Raw genomic sequence first — 24,700 nt, forward strand, 5'->3', positions numbered from 1 at the left:
GGGAGACACGTGACACACACATCTCATTTGGGCCGCTCTTCTAATGGTTAAAATTGGTTTTGGCCAGCACTGAGATGGCCCATGCGATAGCCTGGAGAACAAAGTGGACCACAATGGTTAAAACAATTACTGTTTACACATACCACAGGAGTCCTGCAACAAGCCAACCAGTAACACTACATCCCAGCCCTTCTGCTTACTTCATACTTCAGCAAGGGTGAATCCCAGGGAACATTTGGATTTTAGGATAGCAGTGCAAGGGAGCAGGCTGGCTTACCTGAATTGGATCCTGCAAATCTGTATTCACGCAATGTCCTGTCCATAACACCACGAGGTATTATGCAATGTTGCATACAAGAAATAAGCAGTATGCAAAGTCTACTGTGTGAAAAAAATATAAAAAACAACCCAGCCATTTAGATCTTGAACACCTTAGTAAATTATTGAAAAGCTTTATAAACAGAAAAGCTTTTAAGGAAATGTGTGCATCATCTACCTTGGCTGAAGAAAACAAAACCACAGTGTAGTATAAATCAGCAGTTATTACTCCTGGGTTTTAAACAATTAGCATTCCAACTTTGTAAAAGCATCTTCTTCACACAAAACAGAATTCAAACCTGCTTTATGTGCTAGAGGAAGAGCACTGCCGCCCTCTTCAGAAGCGCACACAGAGACTTTGGCACATGAGTTATTACTACCAAATGTGCCTGAATTAGGTTCCTTTGATGAATTCAGAAATACGGTCTTTTCAGAGTTCAAGCCATTTGTATTCCCAGACTCATCCTGAATATCTGGTAAGAAGGAGATGTCCTCTACTAATGCATCTCTTGAAAAGGCCTGAAAAGGTGTTTTAGATGTTGGCAAAACACTGGCAGTACTTTCTGTCTCTGCTACAGCACCTGTGGCTGAGCTGGAAGATCCAGAAGTAGCCTGGAACTCCACTCTACAGTTTACCATGCAGTCATCATTCCATCTCTTAATCGCTTCCCTCTGCTCCTCGGGGGTCAGTCTGTCAAGTTGCTTGGCTCTCAACACTGGAGACGGAAACAATGTTCCTTGAAGAACTCTCAGCAAATATCTACAAAATAAACACAGTTTCAAATAAGCTGTTTAGAAGCAGACTCAAAACTGCTTCCAGTAACACTAAAGGAAACCAAACACCATTCAAGTAACCCTGAGGCTGCAGCAGCCTCTGAAACAGTTTTTGCAGGTGCCATTTTGAGAACATAAACTATAGGGCCAGCAACGGCACCAGAACATGTTTTAAAACCGTCATTTTCAAACACAGATACATCTCAGGTGCTTCCATTTTTCTGTCCTGAACACAGCTCTCCTATAGACTAGTTACTGCAGCAATGTGCACTTGCAACTTCAATGAAGGGCCGGGGTCCCAGTTACACTGAAAGGGGAGCCTTGTGCATGTAGTGTCATGCCCCAGAGAAAAGGTATCAAAATCAGTGCATATTTTAGAGTTTCCCTGGCACTTCAGTGCAGATGTAAGGCGTTAAAAGCTATTGTGGAAAAAAATCAGGCCTAGAAAAATTCATGCTTCCAACTGAGAAGCTGTTTATCACTGCTGTTTTGCACTGATAATATAGCACTTATATAGCCCTGGAAAGCTGGGAAGAGTAGGCAGAGCACCGTTCTAAAATTCTTAACTTTTGCAGGAGCCAGAGAATTCACCAGAAGCAAGAATGAACATGTAAGCAAAGGCCAAATAAATGAAGCATCACATGCAGTAAGAGGAGTATGGAGTACAAGTGATGTTCCATAATTAAACTCTAGGAATAATTCATATTAGAACCGACTTAACTGGCAACTTAGGTTGGACAAAGGTTTTAATCATAGATTTTTGCAGTGAATTTTCAGTCCACAGGGCATCCAACATCTGTCCCTCTGTAGGAGAACTACTCCTTAAAAACTCCAGTGAAAGCCCCATCTCAATCCCTCAGGCTAGAAGGTGTAGAGCACCCTTCAGCTTCACAGTCCCCACTGAGTGGTGGCTTTTCAGCACCTTACAAAGTATTCCATCAGAAACAAGCAAGGAAAAAAACGTATGTTTGACAGGAGTGGTTCGGTAACAGGCACTTCTGCTTCAAATCACTGAAGTAGAAAAGCTTGAATTAGCCACAACAGCTATAAATCTTCTGAGGTATTGGCACAGGGAGAGTGCAAATGACTCAAAGAATTTCACTGGTAAGTCTATAAATACTTTGCATTTAACTCACCGTGAAAAACACTGCCTTCTTCAAAATTGAACACCTGTACATTGGAAGCAGTCACCAAGCTGAGAGCTTTCTCCTACCCAGGCTCTCTACAGCCCTACCGAAAGGTCCTAGAACAGTATTTATCTGTTTATTTGTCATGTAAGGGAGATTTACTGTGTGTGAAAGAAGAGGCTCTACTGTCACTACCTGAAGCCAAGCTGAGAGCAGGGATGGGGAGGGAAGAGCATACATGTGCCTTGCACCTCATGGTTTGTCCTGCTGAACTGAAGTGTGAACCAAAGCTATCGGTCATGATCTCCAGTGAGTGTGGCAAAACCCTGGCTGACATGCTTAGGACACAGACGGGGGCTTCTTCAAAGGGGACTCAGGTAGTTGGTGGCTATGGCAGGCACCTACAGCCACAGCTCTGCCAGCTTTCCTGCCAGAGGCATTTACAACTCATGCCGCCTGTACTGCAGCACTTGATCCAGAAAGTGTGCTCAGACTGTGCCTAACTATAAAATGACATCAGGTGAGGAGGAAATGGCAGTTATTCTCCCCAACACCTCTCCCACTATCTGTCTGTGCAACTCAGTTTCAAGTCCCATTCTTTCTGAAATTATGAGAGAGGGAAAGAGAGAGACATAATACAGAAGAATGAATTAGCGCCGGAGGCACTTCACTAGTAGGCTGCAGACTTGAGTTCATGTTCAGCCAGTGAAAGGAAGATGGCTGCGGCTACTAAATAGAGCTAGACTGAGAGTTTGTTGAAGTCTCTTTCACTGGTCTTCACACACTTTGTTTTTCTCTGTTGGTTCGCTCGGGCATCTCCCTGCTCAGCGTGCTGGTGTCTGGGACCTCCACCCAACGCTCCTGCCTTTCCAGGATGAATGACTGGAGTTATGACTTCTTCAGTGAGGCAAAACACTTAAACATTAGGCATGGTAAAAACAAAACTCAGGACCCCTTGTGAATCTAGTCAGTGTGTTTCCACCCCACAAAGAACCCTGTACATGCATTCTTCATTCTAAATATCCCTATGTATATTCATGACATACATTTCAAACAGAAAATGGTTTCACAAATAAACACAGACTAAGCACAGTACTTCTATGTACAGTACATGTTCAACTTTGATCACTAATTTAACTGATTTACATATAAATTATAAACTCTGTGGTTACAGAGATTACAGCTTTTTCCCCTCCAAAGACAATATTTAATATGATATAAATAATTTAATATCATATAAATCAAATAAGATTTTTTTTAATTTACTGAAATTTACTTTGAGAACATGTCACTAAAGAGCTGTCCTCACATGGCTTGGTCTGGTAGAGTTATGAAATTTTCTTTACAGTGGGGGAGGGCGGGGAGAGGAAGACCTCTAGCCAAAGAGATTTATAGCACCACTGACTCAAAGAAAACTAATTTTGTTAACAGCAGCAGTGTGCAATTATAAAACAGAAACGCACCTGGGTAGCAGAGCAACACAAGTAGTCAGGAGACAAACTAAGTAAAACACTGGGTCTGTCATGTGCTTTTCCATGATCCAATAAGGATTTGATGGTGGGTTGTGGGTTTTGCAGGTTGCCCCAAAAGCCAGAGCGAAGACAAAGTAAAACAGGATGCTGCCAGCTATAACTACTACATGTATCCAAGTCTGCAATTCAGAAAAGGAAAGAAAACAGATTTAATCTGTAAACAGAAAGACCTCTAACACCTGTATGCCTGTACACACGCATGCATGTGTACATGCACACACACTTCCTCCAAGGACAGCTGCTTGATTAACAGAGGATAGATCTGTTCAGATAATATTCCTAATTTTATACAAAACATTCCAGGAAAAATGGAGCCTTCTTCCTACAGTTCATAGGTAACCCAGCCATTTAATTTTTTTTTATTCTCCTAAATGCATACCTTTTGATTCCTTTGTGAAAGACGTTTTTTGTGCCATTTGCCTTAGATGACCACCTCATCCACCGGCAGCAAGGAAAGCCTTCTCAAGCAAATGGAGGCAAGATCTTCACATGACACCACCCTTATATATCTTGCTTGAGACACTGATTAACTGTTCTACATTGGAGTTTTCTGTAATTTTAAACCTAAACAGCTATAATAGTTACTACAGAAACAGCACTGTCATTGGTCTGACAGCTTGCTGACATTCAAAAACGCCAAATAAAACCCATTTAAGTAATCTTCCTATTCAGAGCACGGATACACTCACACTACCCACATATTCTCAATAAAGGCAATTTTATCACTGCTGCCATGGTCCCAAAAGAACAATGAAAAGACTGAATCAGAACTTGAAATTTCATCCATTATGAAACAATCCTAAGAAATATGTTCCGAAAAAAGACAGAGAAAAAATAAAACCCATTAATCTCTGTCCTTCTACTGTAAATATTATTGTATTTTCTTTAAAATTATGCAAAATAGCCAAGGGCTGTAAATTTATCCAAGGTAATGCACACGCTTCAGCTTGTGCAGACTTAATTAAAAACTGGAATAGCACTTCTGTAGCGTATTGGTTCTCTAGTTCTGGCACCAAAATATACCTCTGAATTGTTTATCCTGGCCACAGAGCAGATCATCAGTTCCAAGCATTCAAAATCAACAGTTCACATTGTTGTCTTTGAGCTGCAAGCTTTGGGAACTAATGAAGGCTCAGTAGATCACTGGTTGGTTTTACCATTTCCAAAACTAAGCTGACATCCCCAAAACCACAGTACCCTAATAAGGCAGGATTTTTTCACTATTTACAAATAATTCTGAGGCCAAATTTTGTTAATTTTAGTCATACACGTAATTCTATTGGCTCCAATGACAGGTGCATTAGGGGAGCTCACATGGTCACATGAACAAAATATTTAGTTCTTGGCCCTTCTATACTTATTCTGTTTTGTATATGAAGCTCGCTCTTCTGTTTAATTTTAATGAAACCTGTATGCACGTACTCTGTTAGGAGTATAATCTTTTGGAAACAAAGTACTCACCACAGACTTGCACTCAATGAGAAGGTGAAACAGTACTATGAAGAGCGCTGCTGTGTTTATAGGGTTTCCAAAAGAAAAAATGTCTATGTCTGAGCCATAGTAAGTCTGTAAAGGAAGACAGTGGTCAGCGGAATATATTCTTTATGTATCGTCCTAATACACAAAGCGGCACGAATAGTTTCAATACCATACATATTTGCATGCACACAGTTCAGCTTAGTTCCAATGATGACCCTGTTAGTACACATTTATATATAAGGAAGTAAAATCAAACACTTCATTTTAATCTCTAATTTGCCTGGGTTTTTAGTATGTCAAAATATTTAAATAGAGTTCATATCCAGCACTTACAAAGTAAGGCACAAAAAAGCAAACGAGGCTTTGGTAAAACGCATCCAGCAAGGTTATCCAGAAAGTTGAAGGCAAGTAAGCCTGTAAGAAAAAAAAAAAAATGACATTGAAACAAATTGAATGAATCGCTGCATCCTTAATTAGCACTAATTTTGATTTGGAGAAAGATTATCTGCAGAAGTCATTCCTGTTAGTTTCCCAATGAAGAAGCATCTTTTGTGTTATGGTAATAAGAATAAAGAGCTCACTCCACACATGTAGCTAACTGTTAGTATTTAAATCAGCAGCCAGATCTGGGAACTCTGATCTCACAGCTGTTTCTGCCAGAACAGACCTACCGGAGCCTTACCTAACTGAGTACTAAGGAAGGGAGAGGGCTAGGGGACAGTGAATTACCCTAGCAGCTTACCATCACTGAATGCCAAGTCCCACTTTCTTCTATCTCCAACCCCCTCTTTTTGGTACACATGCTTCTGCCTCTTTATTTGTGCTGGCTGACTCCTCTGTGTGGACCGGACTCCTCTGTGAGTTAACTTAACTCACTAGAATGTGAGAAATCAATTCACTTTTCTGCTGGAATAACACATCGCTGTTTTAGTGAGTTAGATCAGCTCCTGGAAGGATCTGATGGGACAACCGAGCTGGCACAAGGAAGGTAGTTTAACTATGTGGGTGAAAACAGGGAATGGGAAGAAGGGAGAGGAGGAGAAGGAATGAGCCTTCCTCACTCAGTGGCAGCAACCTGCTGACAGCTCAACTGCTTATGAAACCACAGCTGCATATGCCCTGGCTCAGATATATCCCAGTCCTCCAGGCACTGAATTGAGACACACAGGTGAGCAGTCTAGTCACCCAGGACTTCCTCTACAATTAGTGGGGAGAGATAGGTTTCTCCAAAAAGCCATTCAGCTCTTTCAAGAACTGAAGTGCTCTCTGGAGGTGGTGTGGGAAACTTATCTTCTTATTTGCCTGTCAGAGAAGTGCTTTAAATTACTGAAGATGAATCCAAGTTACTGTCCTTTTTTATAGCTTGTACAGAGCTGTGTGCTTGTGATGTCATGGTGCAATACTGTGATACTATGTCTTTTAAAGCATTTCTCTTTATTCCATACTGCACTGAATTCAAAGCAATTATTTCACTGTGCTTCCATGCAAGAAAGGAAATTATATACTACTAAACAACTCCAACTATAGAGCAAGGCAGTGCTGTGCTGGACAAAAGAGAAAAATTCTGATAAAAATTAAGGGGAAAAAAGGGAAAGAGAAAGTATTGTGTAATGCAGTAATTCTGATTATCTTGCCTTAAAACCTTCATCTCAGCTCAGATCACTGTGCAGATCCTGAAGATCACAACAAAGGGCCAAATCCTAAGGCCTTGTAACATTTACTTAGTGAAAACTCTCTGTGATTGACAAAGCAGAGACCTGCTCCAGCCAGTCTACAGAGCCTCACACCAGTAACAAAAGAGTACTTAGTTTTGCAAAAATATTGTAAACCAAGCAACATAAAATATTTATGGGTATGTAAAAAGAAATGTAAAAACCACAAACAAACAAAACAAATTGTCCCCTCGCTGTATATCTTTCTTTCCCTTCTAAACCAGACCTAGACTTCTGCCAGGTTATACACATGAGACTGTACAACAAGTACACAACATGTGGTAGCTCATTTTTTAATAGTACTTGTTAGAACAGAACATTTCAGTTGGAAGGGACCTACAACAATCATCTAGTCCATCTGTCTGACCAGTTCAGGGTTGACCACAAGTTAAAGCCTATTTATTAAGGGCATTGTCCAAACACCTCTTAAACACTGACAGGCTTGGGGCATCAACCACCTCTCTAGGAAGCCTGCTCCAGCGTTCGACTACCCTCTCCGTAAAGAAATGCTTCCTAATGTCAAATCTGTTATTGAAAGGCTACAATCATAAAGAAAATGGTGAGTATTAGGTGAATCACATGCTCAGTGTTTCCTCTCTCTGTGCTACTAGTATCTATTCTGTCTCAGGCTGAGTATGTCACTGCTTTCAATCATTACAATAAAAATATTATTTGAATTAAGTGTTAAATTAAAAAAAATGGTAAAGTTAAAATTATGATAGAATTCATGCTAAGCAAAGCAGAAACCAGGAAAAAGCTTACTGATTTATATAATTTCGATTTAGAAACTACCCCCTGCTACCTGTGGTTTTCTGTGCTAAATGTTTGGACAGAATTTACTTATAGAGCAGATATGATGTATAGTGTTTTCAGATGGGAGAAAAGTGCCACCAGCAAATTCTAGAACATACCCATAAGGGCAAAAGAACCCTGAATGACAGAACTTTCTTAAGGATTATTTGAAAGGCATCTGCTCTTGTTATTATCCATTCCTTGTTACTTTCGCAGTTGAAACTCCTATATGACAGTGAAAAAACAGTATCCAGTGCCCTTATCTTTAAAAGTAAGCGCAGATGCTCAAAAGAAACCCGTTCTGAGGAAGCATGTTGGCAGCTGAGGCAGTGAATGAAGTGAACGTGCTGGTAACAATGTTTATCTAGTATGTTGCTTCACCCGAAGTCCTTAATTTCTCTTATCATCCAAATGTCTCATAAGATTGGGTGTATGGCTGAAAAGAACCTACAAAAAACTCTTGAAAAAACAGCTTTTATTTGTGCACAGGCCTAGATGTTTTTCTCATAGAGAAAGTGGTTTTAAACTTCATGTTTGCCTGATGTGAACAACGAAGGAAAGAAAGACAGAAATGGCTCAAATGCTGACCATTTCCATTTGCTTCAGGCCAAGCATTCTTTAACCTACCACAGATTTCTGGCTCATCATGTACAGCTGTGGGAGCTGCATGAGTATCTCCGCAGACACATCTTTGTCCAAGACGCCATAAATGATGGGTGGCACTGACGTAAAAAGGAGATTGAAAAGAATCAAGATCCAATAGTCAGTCATTGACGTGCCTGAAAACCCACAGAAGAACTGGTACCAGAACAGGAGGTTCACGTAGGCCTGAAAAGTCAAAGATGACATGATAAAATGTTACCCACAGACACATGTTTTAAAAGCCAGGAGGAAAACAGGTAGATCTTAGGTCTGGTTACAGTAATACGGAAAATTAAGTATAAATGCTGTGGAGTTCATGCCAATCCCACAGTTTGAAATTATATTTGACTAGCACACGGCTTTACATTTCAAAATTGTGCACGACTTGCTTAGTCATGCTGCCACCACATTAGTAATGCCCATTACCCACTGTTTAATAATCAGACAATGGCTTTGAGTGGGAAATTCAATCCAAGAGTCTCTGGTCTCTGCAGACATAAATGGGAAACTGCACTGTGAAATATGCTTTTTGTGTCTTTTTGAACGCATTCACAATAGAAAATAAAAAAAAAAGAATCTAAAGCCCCACTAAATCCTTCGGCGCTCTCAAATATGGAAACTGTGATTTCCCTGGCATGGGACAGCTACATACCACATTCTTGTAGAAGAAGTAAAGCACCATGTTGGTAAGCCTTGTATAACACCAGTGACCATGGACAAGCAGCAGCTTCCTGAGGTGTCTAAACTGAGAGATTGCAAAGTCACTTGCCATTACAGCCTGCAACACACATGAAGGAAAGGATATGTTATATCCAAACTGTTAAAGATAAGCTTCAGATAGTACCAAGTGAGCAACTTACCTACCACTGGCAATTCTTAGTTTACGAATTTTTTTTATACACATAGCTTACGGTCTTACCGTTACTCGGATCTGAGCCCCTCCATACAATATTTTACACTAACACACACAGCTTAGCCGAACACAACACAGGGAAGAACGTGGCCGTATTTATTATTACCACACAACTGCACAGAACTTACTGATGCTTCTTTCTGTCGTGGTTTAGCCCCAGCCAGCAACTAAGCACCATGCAGCCGCTCGCTCACTCCCCCTACCCCGATGGGATGGGGGGAGAGAATTGGAGGAGTAAGAGTGAGAAACACTCCTGGGCTGAGATAAGAACAGTTTAATAATTGAAATAAAGTAAAATAGTAATGCTAATAGTAACAGTATAATAATGATAATAATAATAATGATACACGAAGCAAGTGATGCACAATGCAATTGCTCACCACCCGCCGACCGATACCCAGACAGTTCCCGAGCAGCGATCGCTGCTCCCCGGCCAACCCCCCCCAGTTTATATACTGAGCATGACGTCATATGGTATGGAATAGCCCTTTGGTCAGTTTGGATCAACTATTCTGGCTGTGCCCCCTCCCAGTTTCTTGTGCGCCTGGCAGAGCATGGGAAGCTGAAAAAGTCCTTGACTAGCATAAGCAGTACTCAGCAACAACTAAAAACATCAGCCTGTTATCAACATTCTTCTCCTACTAAATCCAAAACACAGCACTATGCCTGCTGTTAGGAAGAAAATTAACTCTATCCCAGCCGAAACCAGGACAGTATCCACCCCTTATTCTATACCATCTACGTCATGCACAGGCCCTCCCCTTTCCAATGTGTTCCAATTAATCACCACCCCTTTCCCTATCTTGATATACACACAGATATCATTCCCTTCGTCTATGGCCCATCCCTCTAAAATGTCCATTGAGTTCATTTAGCCCATGACTTTGGGTTCCATCTGTCATCACAGTCTTTCAGAGCAGGACAGGTGGTGTGCAGTGTTGGACTGTTGCATGCTGAAGTCAGTTCTCATTCCAACATGGTTTCATCAAAGTTCATTTTCCTTAGGCTGGGCAATTCTTACTGCAATACCATTGATGCGGCATATAGCAATCATAATATATAGTATTATATACTTAATATTAACCTACTATATTATTATATTAACATGCAGTTAAGAGATAACATATAGTTAAGAGATAACATACAGTATTATAAAGCAATTAATATTATACAATTCAGTTCATTGGCTATTTTCACCCAAAATCAAATTCCCTTGAGGTACACATTGGGCTTCCCCATCCTTTCGCATCACCCACCAAGTGCACCCAGGTCCTTGAGCAAAAGCAATCCCACGAATGGGTTTGCCTTTGCCAGAGGGGGAAGTAACCCAGACTGTCTTCCCCAGCATATTTTTCATGTGCACTACAGGAACTTTATCTCCTTCTACAGTACGTAGAAGTTTTGATTGGGCAGGGCCAGCTCGATTGGCAGATCCCCTGGTGTTGACTAACCAGGTGGCTTTTGCTAAATGCGTATCCCAATGTTTAAACGTCCCACCACCCATTGCTCTCAGGGTAGTCTTTAACAATCCATTGTATCGCTCAATTTTCCCGGAGGCTGGTGCATGGTAAGGGATGTGATATACCCACTCAATGCCGTGCTCTTTGGCCCAGGTGTCTATGAGGTTGTTTCGGAAATGAGTCCCGTTGTCTGACTCAATTCTTTCTGGGGTGCCATGTCGCCACAGGACTTGCTTTTCAAGGCCCAGGATGGTGTTCCGGGCGGTGGCATGGGGCACGGGATATGTTTCCAGCCATCCAGTGGTTGCTTCCACCATGGTGAGCACATAGCGCTTGCCCTGGCGGGTCTGTGGGAGCGTGATGTAATCAATCTGCCAGGCCTCCCCATATTTATATTTTAGCCATCGTTCACTATACCCAAGGGGCTTGAACTGCTTGGCTTGCTTGATTGCAGCGCATGTTTCACACTCATGAATAACCTGTGCAATACTGTCCATAGTTAAGTCCACCCCTCGATCACGAGCCCATTTATACGTTGCATCCCTTCCTTGATGGCCTGAGGCATCATGGGCCCACCGAGCTATAAATAATTCACCCTTATGTTGCCAGTCCAAATCCACCTGAGCCACTTCAATCTTAGCAGCCTGATCTACTTGCTGGTTGTTTTGATGTTCTTCAGTGGCCCGACTCTTAGGTACATGAGCATCTACATGACGAACTTTTACAACCAGGTTCTCTACCCGGGCAGCAATATCTTGCCACAATGCGGCAGCCCAGATTGGTTTGCCTCTGCGCTGCCAGTTGCTCTGCTTCCATTGCTGCAGCCACCCCCACAGGGCATTTGCCACCATCCATGAGTCAGTATAGAGATAAAGGACTGGCCACTTTTCTCTTTCAGCAATATCTAAAGCCAGCTGGATGGCTTTCACCTCTGCAAACTGACTCGACTCCCCTTCTCCTTCAGCAGTTTCTGCGACTTGTCGTATAGGACTCCATACAGCAGCTTTCCACCTCCGATGCTTTCCCACGAGACGACAGGACCCATCAGTGAACAGGGCATATTGCTTTTCATTTTCTGGCAATTTATTATACAGTGGGGCCTCTTCAGCACGTGTCACCTCCTCCTCTGGTGATATTCTAATGTTTTTTCCTTCTGGCCAGTCCATGATCACTTCCAAGATTCCTGGGCGACTGGGGTTTCCTATTCGAGCCCGTTGTGTGATCAATGCAACCCACTTACTCCATGTAGCATCAGTTGCATGATGTGTAGAGGGGACCCTCCCTTTGAACATCCAGCCCAACACCGGCAGTCGGGGTGCCAGCAGGAGCTGTGCTTCAGTACCAACCACTTCTGAAGCAGCTCGAACCCCTTCATATGCTGCCAGTATCTCTTTCTCAGTTGGAGTGTAGCGGGCTTCGGATCCTCTGTATCCCCGACTCCAAAACCCTAGGGGTCGACCTCGAGTCTCCCCTGGTGCTTTCTGCCAGAGGCTTCAGGTAGGGCCATTCTCCCCGGCTGCGGTGTAGAGCACATTTTTAATATCCTGCCCTGCCCGGACTGGCCCAAGGGCTACTGCATGAACTATCTCACGTTTAATTTGTTCAAAGGCTTGTTGTTGCTCAGGGCCCCATTTGAATTCGTTCTTCTTCTGGGTCACTTGATAGAGAGGGCTTACGATCTGGCTGTAATTTGGAATATGCATTCTCCAAAACCCCACAACGCCTAAGAAAGCTTGTGTTTCCTTTTTGCTAGTTGGTGGGGACATAGCTGTTATTTTGTTGATCACATCCATTGGGATCTGACGACGTCCATCTTGCCATTTTATTCCTAAAAACTGGATCTCCTGTGCAGGCCCCTTGACCTTACTCTGTTTTATGGCAAAACCAGCCTTCAGAAGGATTTGGACTATTTTCTTTCCCTTCTCAAAAACTTCTTCTGCTGTATTGCCCCACACAATGATGTCATCAATGTACTGCAGATGTTCTGGAGCTTCACCCTGTTCCAGTGCCGTCTGGATCAGTCCATGGCAAATGGTGGGGCTGTGCTTCCACCCCTGGGGCAGTCGGTTCCAGGTGTACTGAACACCCCTCCAGGTAAAAGCAAACTGGGGTCTGCACTCTGCTGCCAAAGGGATGGAGAAAAATGCATTAGCAATATCAATTGTGGCATACCACTTAGCTGCCTTTGACTCCAGTTCATATTGAAGTTCTAGCATGTCTGGCACGGCAGCACTCAGCGGCGGTGTAACTTCGTTCAGGCCACGATAGTCCACTGTTAGTCTCCACTCCCCATTAGACTTTCGCACTGGCCATATGGGACTGTTAAAGGGTGAGCGAGTCTTGCTGATCACTCCCTGGCTCTCCAGTCGACGAATCAGGTTATGGATGGAAATCAGGGAGTCTCGGTTGGTGCGATATTGCCGCCTGTGCACAGTTGTGGTAGCAATCGGCACCTGTTGTTCCTCAACCTTCAGCAACCCTACAATTGAAGGGTCCTCTGAGAGACCGGGCAAGGTGGACAACTGTTTAATTTCCTCTGTCTCCAAAGCAGCTATACCAAAAGCCCACCGGTACCCTTTTGGGTCCTTGAAATACCCTCTCCTGAGGTAGTCTATGCCAAGGATGCACGGAGCATCTGGGCCAGTCACAATGGGGTGCTTTTGCCACTCATTCCCAGTTAGGCTCACTTCAGCTTCCAGTACAGTTAGCTGTTGGGATCCCCCTGTCACTCCAGAAATACAAATGGGTTCTGCCCCTCTATAGTTTGATGGCATTAGCGTGCACTGTGCACCAGTGTCCACTAGAGCCTTATACTCCTGTGGGTCTGACGTTCCAGGCCATCGAATCCACACAGTCCAGTAAACCCGGTTGTCCCTTTCCTCCACCTGGCTGGAGGCAGGGCCCCTCTAACACTGGTCACAGTATTCGTTGTTCACTTCCTGTAAATGTGAATCAAAAGTTCCCTGATCAAGGTCGGAAGTAAAATTAGCCCTCTTACTCTGTCTCGGGAACTGTTCACTGGAAACTGGAGCTGCAATTTTCCTGGGAGAACCGCCTTTTCTAATAGTTTTTCCTTGCAACTCACGCACCCGTGCCTCTAAGGTTGAGGTGGGTTTTCCATCCCACTTTCTCATGTCCTCTCCATAATCACGCAGGTAAAACCACAGGGTGCCCCGTGGTGTGTATCCTCTATATCCTCTCTCTTGAGCATAGGGGCGTTGACTCCTAATGGCTGAGACACTGGTCCGTGCAGGTGGGGAGTAGGACAGATCCTCTCTGAGTTGTTGGAACTCTTGGCATATTTTTTCAGACAGTTTTTCCACAGCCGAGACACAGGCCCGTAGGGAGGAAGAGAGCTTTTCTTCGTAGTCCCGGAGTTGTCTAGCCACTTCATCCACCGTTGGTGCCTCGTCGTCTTTCCAGGCTAGTATTGCCAACGAGTTGGAATACGATGCTGGTGCGCTCCGTACCACCTTCCGCCACATGGATTGTGTGCACCTGACTTCATCTGGGTCTTTGGTTAACTGCTCATCATTCAGGTCACTGTAAATCACCTCCAGCACGCCTAATTCCCTCAGGTACTGGATACCTTTCTCTACGGTGGTCCATTTGCTTGGGCGGTATAAAACATCCTCCTTGAAGGGATACCTTTCCTTCACGCTTGACAGAAGTCGCCTCCAGAGGCTGAGCGGTTTTGCCCCTTTTCCAATTGCTTTGTCAATGCCCCCTTCCCTGGAAAGGGATCCCAGCTGCTTGGCTTCCCTACCCTCTAAATCCAGGCTACTGGCCCCGTTATCCCAGCATCGGAGCAGCCAGGTGATGATGTGCTCGCCTGGATGACGACCAAAATCTTTTCGCATATCTCGCAGCTCACTCAGGGATAGGGATCGGGTGGTCACCATCTCATTTATGGGTTCTTCCTCCTCTGGTTCTCGTGATGGCCCTGGTTCATCTTCATCCCTTACTAAACGAACTGATTTCCTCGTGTATTTTTTCTTCTGTATAGGGGCAACTGATACCGGCGCAGGTTGGTTCTCTGGTTTAGCCACAGTGTCTGTCACTGGGGTTTGAGTAGCCGCAGTGCTCATGGCTGTGGCTGGAGTAGCCACAGTGCCTGGGGCAGGGGTTTGAGTAGCTGCAAGGCCTGTAGTGGGTGTTGGAGTAGCCGCAGGGCCTGTAGTGGGGGTTTGAGTAGCCACAGTGCTTGTTGTTTTGTCATCAGATCCAGAGACCTTCTCTTTCTTTTGAGGGTACTGATTAGCGTTGACCACGGCTCGATAGGCATGGGCCAGTCCCCAGCATGTTGCAATGATTTGTGTCTCTCTGGAGCTACCAGGGTGACAACATACTTCTTCCAAATACTTTACTAATTCTTCAGGATTCTGCACTTGTTCAGGGGTGAAGTTCCAAAACACTGGAGGTCCCCACTGCCCTAGGTACTTGCGCATACGATCCCACACACCCTGCCACTCATAACTATCCAGCCTTGGGGTAGATCTTTGGATGGTATTTTTAAACTGCTTACTGACCTTTATCAAAATGGAAACAACATTCCCAAGAATTATCAATAGAAGTATCTTAACTGCCCAGGGGTGTTCAAGATACAGGAAAGTTGTTGTAATGAAGGAGGAAACATCATAGAAGAAAGCAGCAAAGGTGCCATTCTGTATTTCCTCCACAACAAGCCTCTCAGAGTAAGAAGTATAATTGCTAACTCTCTCTATGAGGTAGTACCCGAAGTACAGTAGTGACTTCTGTATGAAACCCAAATACCAAAGAATGCTCAAGGTCAGGGCTTTGATAAGGAGCCTCCCAAGCAAAAGATCATGAATCACTGCAGAGCATAGCACACTACACAAACTGACAGCAAGCTTTAACGCGTGCTGCAAAAAAAAGAACATGGTGCAGATCAGAAGAACTAATATCGTGACCGGCAACTGTTAACAGACTCCTTAATACACTCTGATTAATCTGTTGTTATCTCGTGCCCCACGTTGGGCGCCAAAAAGGACTGTCGTGGTTTAGCCCCAGCCAGCAACTAAGCACCACGCAGCCGCTCACTCACTCCCCCTACCCCGATGGGATGGGGGGAGAGAATTGGAGGAGTAAGAGTGAGAAACACTCCTGGGCTGAGATAAGAACAGTTTAATAATTGAAATAAAGTAAAATAGTAATGCTAATAGTAACAGTATAATAATGATAATAATAATAATGATACACGAAGCAAGTGATGCACAATGCAATTGCTCACCACCCGCCGACCGATACCCAGACAGTTCCCGAGCAGCGATCGCTGCTCCCCGGCCAACCCCCCCCAGTTTATATACTGAGCATGACGTCATATGGTATGGAATAGCCCTTTGGTCAGTTTGGATCAACTATTCTGGCTGTGCCCCCTCCCAGTTTCTTGTGCGCCTGGCAGAGCATGGGAAGCTGAAAAAGTCCTTGACTAGCATAAGCAGTACTCAGCAACAACTAAAAACATCAGCCTGTTATCAACATTCTTCTCCTACTAAATCCAAAACACAGCACTATGCCTGCTGTTAGGAAGAAAATTAACTCTATCCCAGCCGAAACCAGGACAAGGCAGGAAAGGCATGAGTAATAGGGAGTTTGATGACAGGCAGCAAGCTCTGCTGCTTGCAGTGTAAACCCCTGCAGCATTCAGCTTCTGAGTGCTCCTGAAAGAGTGCCGAGGCCTGGCTGTGAGCTCAGGCTCCAAACTCTTGCCCGTGTACAGTAACAGACCGTGGAGCCACTGGGCCTCCAGGGTAAACTCTGAGCTGATTTAAAATGGAATCTGAAGTCATTTGCAGCTGTCTTTGTATACCCTACCTGCATGCCTTCTTGGCCCAATATTCCCACACCAGTGTCAGCCACTTGGATCATACTGACATCATTGGCACCATCACCTAGAGAGAAAGAAAAGAGGAAAAATCAAAACTAACCTCTCCTATTTGGAATGCCTGGAGGCAGCTCTGCTGGCTGTCACATCACCATGGAGGTGGCTTGAAAAGACATATCATAGAATAGAATCATAGAATTGTTTAGGTTGGAAAAGACCTTTAAGATCATCCAGTCCAACCATTAACCTACACTACCAAATCCACACTAAACCAATCAAGGGTAGACTAGACTAAACCATGTCCCAAAGTGCCATGTCTACCCGGTTTTGGAACACTTCCAGGGATGGGGACTCCACCACCTCTCTGGGCAGCCTGTTCCAATGCCTGACTACCCTTTCCGTGAAGAAATTTCTCCTAATTTCCAGCCTAAACCTCCCCTGGTGCAGCTTAAGCCCATTTCCTCTCGTCCTGTCGCCAACTACGTGGGAGAAGAGACCAACACCCACCTCACTACAACCTCCTTTCAGGTAGTTGTAGAGAGCAATAAGGTCTCCTCTGAGCCTCCTCTTCTCCAGGCTAAACAACCCCAGTTCCCTCAGCCGCTCCTCATAAGGCCTGCGCTCCAGACCCTTCACCAGCTTTGTTGCCCTTCTCTGAACACGCTCCAGCACCTCAATGTCTTTCTTGTATTGAGGGGCCCAAAACTGGACACAGTATTCCAGGTGCGGCCTCACCAGCGCCGAATACAGGGGAACAATCACCTCCGTGCTCCTGCTGGCCACACTATTCCTGACACAAGCCAGGATGCTGTTGGCCTTTGGCCACCTGGGCACACTGCTGGCTCATGTTCAATATACAAGAAGACCAGACAGTTCAGAGAGAAACATTTTTATGGCCAACAATGCAGCCTATGGAAAACAGAATTAGTAAGCAGAAGGCCTGAGTGAACTGAGCTATATTCTCCAAATGGATATTAGTTGTTCCTTTTGTCAGAATTTAGTTGGTATGCTGGAACAGAAAATATGGGTGTTTTAAATCACAGCTAGTCATCCCCTGTCTCTCCCTATTTTGGGGGGTTGTGATGGAGAATGACAAGGTAAATCCCCTTACTTGCTCCTTTGGACATGTTACATAACGCTGTGCATGACTGCTGCTTTTCTTGTTGCTTTAGATTACCATCCAGCAATTAACTAACATCATGGACTAAATTTGCTAGTTCAGAAGACTAATATCATCTTATGCCAGAGACAACTACAATTCAAAGGGTTATCTCCCTTGTAAAGTAAATTTTGTGACAGACATCAACAAAAACTATCATAGGAGAGAAGAAACTGGCTTCTACTTCTTTTCAGAGAGAAGATAACCACAGGACTCACCTACAGCTAATGTCATTGCCTTTAGCTTATTTCGCACCAGTTTGACCAGGACACTCTTCTGCAATGGTGTGGCTTGGCAGCAGACTACAGCCCGACATTTTTCTGTGAGTTCCAAGAAAATATTCTGTAGGCTGTCATGAAGGACATGCTCTAAAGTCCTTCCATCTATAACCAGGCCTGCACTGAGCCCTGGAGCTTGGATGGAGGGATTTGCACAGACATTCACAAGTTTCTGACTGGGGCTTTTTTTGGCAGAAGTATTCTTCTGGATGCCTTCTAAAATTTTGCTCATCACCAAGGCACAGGCATCCTAATTAAAGACAAAAGAAAGGCAACTTATTAAATACTGTTTGTGTTCTGGCTCCCTTTTCAATTATATAAAATACATACGGAGAAAAAGGTCAAATGCTGCCCTTGTGTAGTATTTCACTTGAATCCAGAAAGACTCAGACATGAGGCTGAATAACCCTTTAAAATCACAAAGTATGCAGTCTGTTGTTAATAAAAGGGCCTGTAATTTAACTTTGCTTAAGTAGATTGGCTTGGGTATTGTACCAGGAGAAGGGAAAAAACCGAAGCAAATCAGAAAATGTTCATAGACTAGCAGAAAAAACAACCATTAATGATTCTGTAATATAAATACAGCTTTGATAGAAGACTTTTGCCCTCTACATTTCTTTTGTCTGGCATGCAAAGCCAAAACTGCATTTCAAATCAGATTATAGGTCAGCTGCAAAGAATTACTGAAGAACTGGCCTTGTGGAATTTTCTACCTTGTCAGAATCATTGTAAGATGCCCAAAAGATTCTTGATATCAATATATGTAATGCTCGTGCTATAGAGAAGAAAATATGTATTCTAAAATCCTCTCATTATTTCACTTTGAAATGCAACAGTATCAAATCTTGTCTATTTTTTACTTCAAAGCCCAGTTAGAGGGAGGATGAGCACTTCTGCAAAAGGGGCTCAGTTCTCACTGTTAAGTAAGACTCATTCCCCAGTAGGAAAAAAGGAAGAAAAAAGTGTTAGTGAAAATCAAACCCCAAGCTTTCCTCAAACACAACTGGACAAAAAGTCCTTTCTTTCTCACGTTATTTTCCCCACAGTTACCACTTGCCACAAAATCTTTTATGGCAGATACAAACTGAATTTCTAAAGTAACATATAAGCAGAGAAAAAAAGAAAAACGAAAGGTCTTGGAACAATCCTCCAGTCCTTTAGAGAAGTCTCAGGTTTCATGTCTCTGCTCTGAGGAGAGACATTTCATACATTGGCTTTACCAGTTACAGTTAGTAATATCTCTCGTAAGAAACCCAAAATTGATAAAAATCAAGATTTGAAAACCAACTGTTTATAAGCATCCACAAGAGGACACAATGATCATTAGGATTAAACTTGCCACCCAAACCAGCAGCATTTTTAACCACTCTATCACATGACTCATTACTGGGCGGTGGGGAGAAGGTGGGTTTTTCTCTGATAAAATTGTTGGCAGATTAGTTTTCTTGAATAGTGTGCAAAGTACTTTAATGGGGACAATTCTTTGTACATTTATGCAAGACAAGTAGGGCTGGGGGAATATATTACACAAAACAGCACAAGACAATTCAGTAGAATTTGCATGACAATAATTCTTACATTGCTAATATACTGTAACTCACAGCTGTTTGAAATCTCTAGTAACATGCGAAGCAGGTCAACTGTCCAACCTACCACAAAGAGAAATCAAGCAGTCTATTCAATTAAAATAATTAATCATCATTTAGGGATGTATATAAAGAAACAGATGTACATACATATAAATGATTTCATATTTTATCTGCAAGGAAGCAAACCGTCAGTTTTCCAGTATTTTCATTTTCTAAGAAATCATGCTGTATTTTGTCGGTTGGGAAAGCAGAGAACATTTTATTTTTCTGTACTGCCCTGTGATATAGCCTGACTGAATTTTTCAGCAGAGAAAAAATAATTTGAAGAAAAGTGTAATTTTCCACTCACCCTACTCTGTGATTTGAGAGTGAAGATTCTGTCATCTGGTTCCAGCAGTTTACAAGCATAGGCAATGTTGACAGCTGTCTCTCTCTTGTCACCTGTCAGCATCCATATTTTTATTCCTGCTTTCCGTAATGCCTGTATTGTGTCTGGAACACCCTCCTGCAGGCGATCTTCAATGCCAGTGGCACCTTAATTTAGACAAACAGAAGGATTAGTGCTGCTGTATTTCCCAAACCAAAACACTGCAAGAGTGACAGTACAAGATGGTCCTCTGTGTGTATCCACATTCCAAAACAGACAACCTACTGGGACATGCTTGGGAATTCCACCCTTCCACACCTTTCTGTCCCAGAGCCCATCACATGCGAGATTGTTGACACATACCCTCATTACAGCCTCAGGGGCCTCCAACTCTTCACAAGACCCTTTTAAGCCAACTGTTCTCATTCTCATGGTTGTTTCATCCCATAGTGGCTGTGGGACACAGACTCCCAGGCTTCTCATGACAAATATACTCCATTATTCCCACTTCCTCCTACCTCAGACTACCCCAAACCTTCTATCATGTATCACCTCAATCCTTCCTATCTCAAGGCCCACTTCTCTTCCTTATTCTCAACTCTGCTCCAGGCTGAATTCTCTATACATCTTGTCCCAAGCCCTCAACTTTTCCACACCAAAATCCCTTCTTCTTATATCATATTTTTGCACACTGCTGCAAAGACCTGCCACTCATCATCAGGTTTCTCAACCACTCATCGCTGCAGTACCTCCTGTCCCAGGTCCTTCCAATTCATAGCACTAAACTCTGTGTTTTGCTCTTTCTCCTGCCAACCTTGACACTCCCCCACAGGGAGGAAACACCTGCTCTAACACACTCCCCTTAGTGGTTATAGAAAGACTTTCAACAAAAAAAATAGAGACTTTAACAGAGATCTTCTCTTTTCTGCTGTGCACAGCAGGCAGACCTGTGTCCCTAAAACCAGCTTACAAACTCTTCTGTTCTGGCAATGAGGTAACACAACACCAGCATAAAGCAGAACCATCTCTGAAAAGCTGCAGTGTCAGTGATGTACCACGGTACGGGACATTCTCATGGCTTTTTCACAATACAAATCGTACTAAATCACAACCAAGAGGCATTGTTTGGCTTGTGGAATTCTCAGGCTAAGAAAGTTTCTCAGAAAGAAGCTTCAGCCAGTTACAGCTAGGTTCATTCTGAAAGACAAACAATAAAAAAATTCAAAGTTTTCCCTCCTAGCATGTTTCTAGTGTGGAACTGTAGCCAGCAATTTGTATATAAAGCACTGACTGTCCTATGGGGATGGATAGAGTCAGGCAAATTTCTGACACTACAGCAATTTCTTCAGTAAGTAGCTGCCAACAGGGCACAGCACTCATGGCCCCTGGTCACCAGGAAGATGAAAACCTCCAGGTCCTTGCTCTGCACTCTGCCTGCATTTTGATGCAGGTCAACAAAAGAGATAGGAAGGAAGATGCTGGGATCTATTTGATGCAAGCTTCTTTGAGAGACACTGCCAGGCATCAAAGGAAGAGAGAAAAATGTTGTTTCAACTTGGGAACTCTATACACTTAACATTCCCCTTCTGAGGTACCTGATCACTCTGTAATCCAACAGAAGCCAGTTTCAATATGTATACTGCTGAGATCCAGATGTGTGCTTAGTTAAGTACTGCACATTAGGACTATTCTTTCCAGAAATAGATTTCCATTGAAATAAAGGCCTGAGGCTTTATATATAGCCATATGGATTTCATACCTGCCTATGCAGTGGACTACAAACCACTGCTGTCCTCCATGATCCTAGCAATACTGAGGTGATTTGAATTTTTGCTTGTTATTTGAGGACAAAGTCTTAATTTCTCAGGCCTAAGAGGACAGTCAGAGTTACAGCTGCAGCTACACCAGGCAATGTTTGTTAAGAAAGCAAAGGGAGGCTCGGAGAAGCAGAATGAGAAGTACTGTAAGTAGTTCTACTCTGCAGATCACAATGTACATATGCCCCAGGTGGGGGTAACTAAGATAGCAGAGGTACTAACAGCAAGCACCCTGGAAGTATGAAGCAATTTACCCTTCTTATTCTCACTCCCATTTAATGTTAGGGCCAACCCCTATTGCTTACTGTCCCACCAGAGACATGAGACAAAAAAATGCCTCGGCCTGCAGGACAGCAGGTCTCCACAGTAACTGGACTTCCCTCTGCCGACTCTAGTGCAAAAGGGTACCTGTATAGCACATCATCCCTTAAAACTACAGCAGCTAGCAGCACTGCTCTGGCTTCTCTCCAGAAACTGAAGCCAGTAATCCCAGAATTCCTTTTAGTATCAAGGTTTATGGCATTTGCCCTGAGCAGATGTGGCACAAAATCAGGGAAGTAACACCCTTCCACACAATAGGATCTGTCTCTCTTCAGCTTCCAGCATGAGCTGCCTTTACCACCACAGTCAGATCTTTGCACTTTGTTTTGCAAATGTTATTTGCTGGGCAGTCCTCTAGAGCTATTATCCCAGACTGCCTGCAGTTTACCTTTTACACATCTACACCAAACGTTTTTCCATTCTGTTTTGGCCTCCCCATTTCTGCACAGCTGAATGACCATCAGAGGAATGGTTCCTGCAGAAGCATACCTGACTTATTATCTCCATGTGATTACAGGAGGACGCAGCACAAGCACTGTGCTGTGCCACAAATGTAGCAGTGATGGAAAACATGTCCAGAAGTGGGATCCCTGTGAATGTTTGCCCAGGCAGGCCTGTGATTTGTCATTATCATTTCATGTGCTTATTATGATGATACTTAAAACCTCTAGTGAGCACAAAAAAGAAACGCAACTAAAAAAAAAAAAAAATCAGTACAACTTTACCCTTTACAAACAACAAAAGAGCACTAGTTCTCTTCAGTGTGCTTTGCAACTAGTACAAACTTACCAGCAAGATTTACGAAAATCCAGGAGTGACAATAAACTCTAGGTTTGTAGAAAGTTGTGTTACACAAATTGAGGTTAGCACAGCTCTCTGCAGGTAAATTCCAATTATGAACATCATAAGCAGTTTCCTGGGACTTACAGTATTTTCTACCTACCGAGCAAAGTTAGTTCGGTCTCAAGCCTGATGGCAGATTCAAGCAGCAGCTCCTCCCTATTGTCAATACTGGTTTCCGCTAAAAAATGATGATTTAACCACTCTGCATATTCTGCATCACTCATCACCTACAGAGGGAGAGAAAACATATGGCATGTATCTATATTGTGTTTTCAAAGGCGCCTCAAATGTCATCAGTTACGTCTGCTGTCCACATACTGAACCTAGAAGTGCAGCCCCTGGCAGTGCATTAATTACAGGCCCCAACATGTCCATGGATTTAGTACAATGTTCATAGTGTTTGATTACTTTGCCAGGCTTCACAAGCCACGTTACTCACTGGCACCCTGCAAGTTCCTGGAGCTGCCTCACAGCTCTCCATTTAGATGGAAGGTAGGCAGGTCAGTGAGCACATTATACTCTCCCTACTGCTCTTTAATTGCAGCATTGACACAGCCACACGATCACTGCACAGCTGTGTATGGCTTGATGACTGTACAGCTACAGAGCCTGTACTTTCACTTTGCATAAGGCTTTGTAAAGAGGTTTCTTGGCTGTTTCAATCCCTATGGAATTTTACTTCTGAGCAGCTTTGAACTTAAAATGGAATCCCAAAACATCACCTAAGTTTTGCATCCAGAGCTTGTGACACTGCAAACTGTTTGTGAAACCCAATAAAGAGGTCTGACTTCATTTGTTTTCTGAGTCTGGAATTCCAGCCAGCATATAATTTCACACAGGCAGACCTGCTCAGGACTCTTGAGGAAAAAACAGGCTATTTGAGAACCCTGTTTTAGAATTAGGCTATTAAGCTGCTTGGTATCCTAAACTGACAACAACTATGGCAATGTAACTGAAGTCAGGAATTGATTTGGGACAACTTACAAATTCCTCCTGAAAGAACATAAGGATAAACAAAATATGGCAATGGAAGCATCTGTTTAGAAGTGGTGATCTCTGCTCCATTGGTGACACCACTCAGGTTGGTCACAGGCTGTAAACATTCTTAAAAATATGTATTAAAAGGAATACCTTCTTAGCAATACACAGAGTGCGCAGTCCTCTTCTGCCATAATCATCCAAATGCTTCTGAGTTCTCTCTTTAATTTTCTTCTGTTCCATTTCTGAATTATTAGTGCCTACTATCACAAAAAAAGCAAAGAAAGCAAATTAAATATGCATTCTTAGGCTAAATTTAGCAGAAAATTTTGAAGGTCTAAATGCGTTTTAAAAATACCAAAATGTTAACAGGTTTTATTTTAATTATGAATGTATCTTCATGTTCACACAACGCACTGTGGCTGTATCTGTAGTGAGCATGGAGTGCGCCAGTCTGCACAAGCAGTGAGGGGGAACGTATCCTGTACTGATATACCTTTGGATGCCACTAGTATATAAAAATGTTTTTCTAAAATAAAATTATTTTCTAAAATGAACTGGGCCAAAGACACTCAAGCAGCTTTACTGTCACTGGTCTAGTGGGAAGGACCTAAAAGGGCAGTCACAGAAAAGCTTTTTTAAAAATAACTGTTAAGGGGTGGACTATTCGGACAGGCATTCAACTTACCTAACTTTGGACATGTCCAAAGTTAGGTTCCAAACGTACCTTGAGAATCAAAGCAAGGAGAGGCAC

At 43.2% G+C, this 24,700-nt stretch overlaps 1 protein-coding gene across 1 annotated transcript in view; it reads right to left on the reverse strand.

The window, feature by feature from the left end:
* Window positions 1-557: 557 nt before the first annotated feature.
* ATP10D (ATPase phospholipid transporting 10D (putative)) overlaps window positions 558-24,700 on the reverse strand; it is a 48,199-nt gene continuing 24,056 nt past the window's right edge. The window contains exons 12-22 of the mRNA XM_009484358.2: window positions 24,100-24,209; window positions 23,069-23,195; window positions 19,970-20,154; window positions 17,972-18,281; window positions 16,585-16,661; window positions 9,029-9,154; window positions 8,362-8,562; window positions 5,564-5,644; window positions 5,213-5,317; window positions 3,683-3,870; window positions 558-1,078 (exon numbers count right to left, since the gene is read on the reverse strand). Of these exons, the coding sequence (XP_009482633.2) occupies window positions 565-1,078; window positions 3,683-3,870; window positions 5,213-5,317; window positions 5,564-5,644; window positions 8,362-8,562; window positions 9,029-9,154; window positions 16,585-16,661; window positions 17,972-18,281; window positions 19,970-20,154; window positions 23,069-23,195; window positions 24,100-24,209 (2,024 nt within the window). The 3' untranslated portion in view covers window positions 558-564. The remainder of the gene's footprint in view (window positions 1,079-3,682; window positions 3,871-5,212; window positions 5,318-5,563; window positions 5,645-8,361; window positions 8,563-9,028; window positions 9,155-16,584; window positions 16,662-17,971; window positions 18,282-19,969; window positions 20,155-23,068; window positions 23,196-24,099; window positions 24,210-24,700) is intronic.

This window comes from Pelecanus crispus, chromosome 4 (genome assembly GCF_030463565.1).
Source record: "Pelecanus crispus isolate bPelCri1 chromosome 4, bPelCri1.pri, whole genome shotgun sequence".
NCBI lineage: Eukaryota > Metazoa > Chordata > Aves > Pelecaniformes > Pelecanidae > Pelecanus > Pelecanus crispus.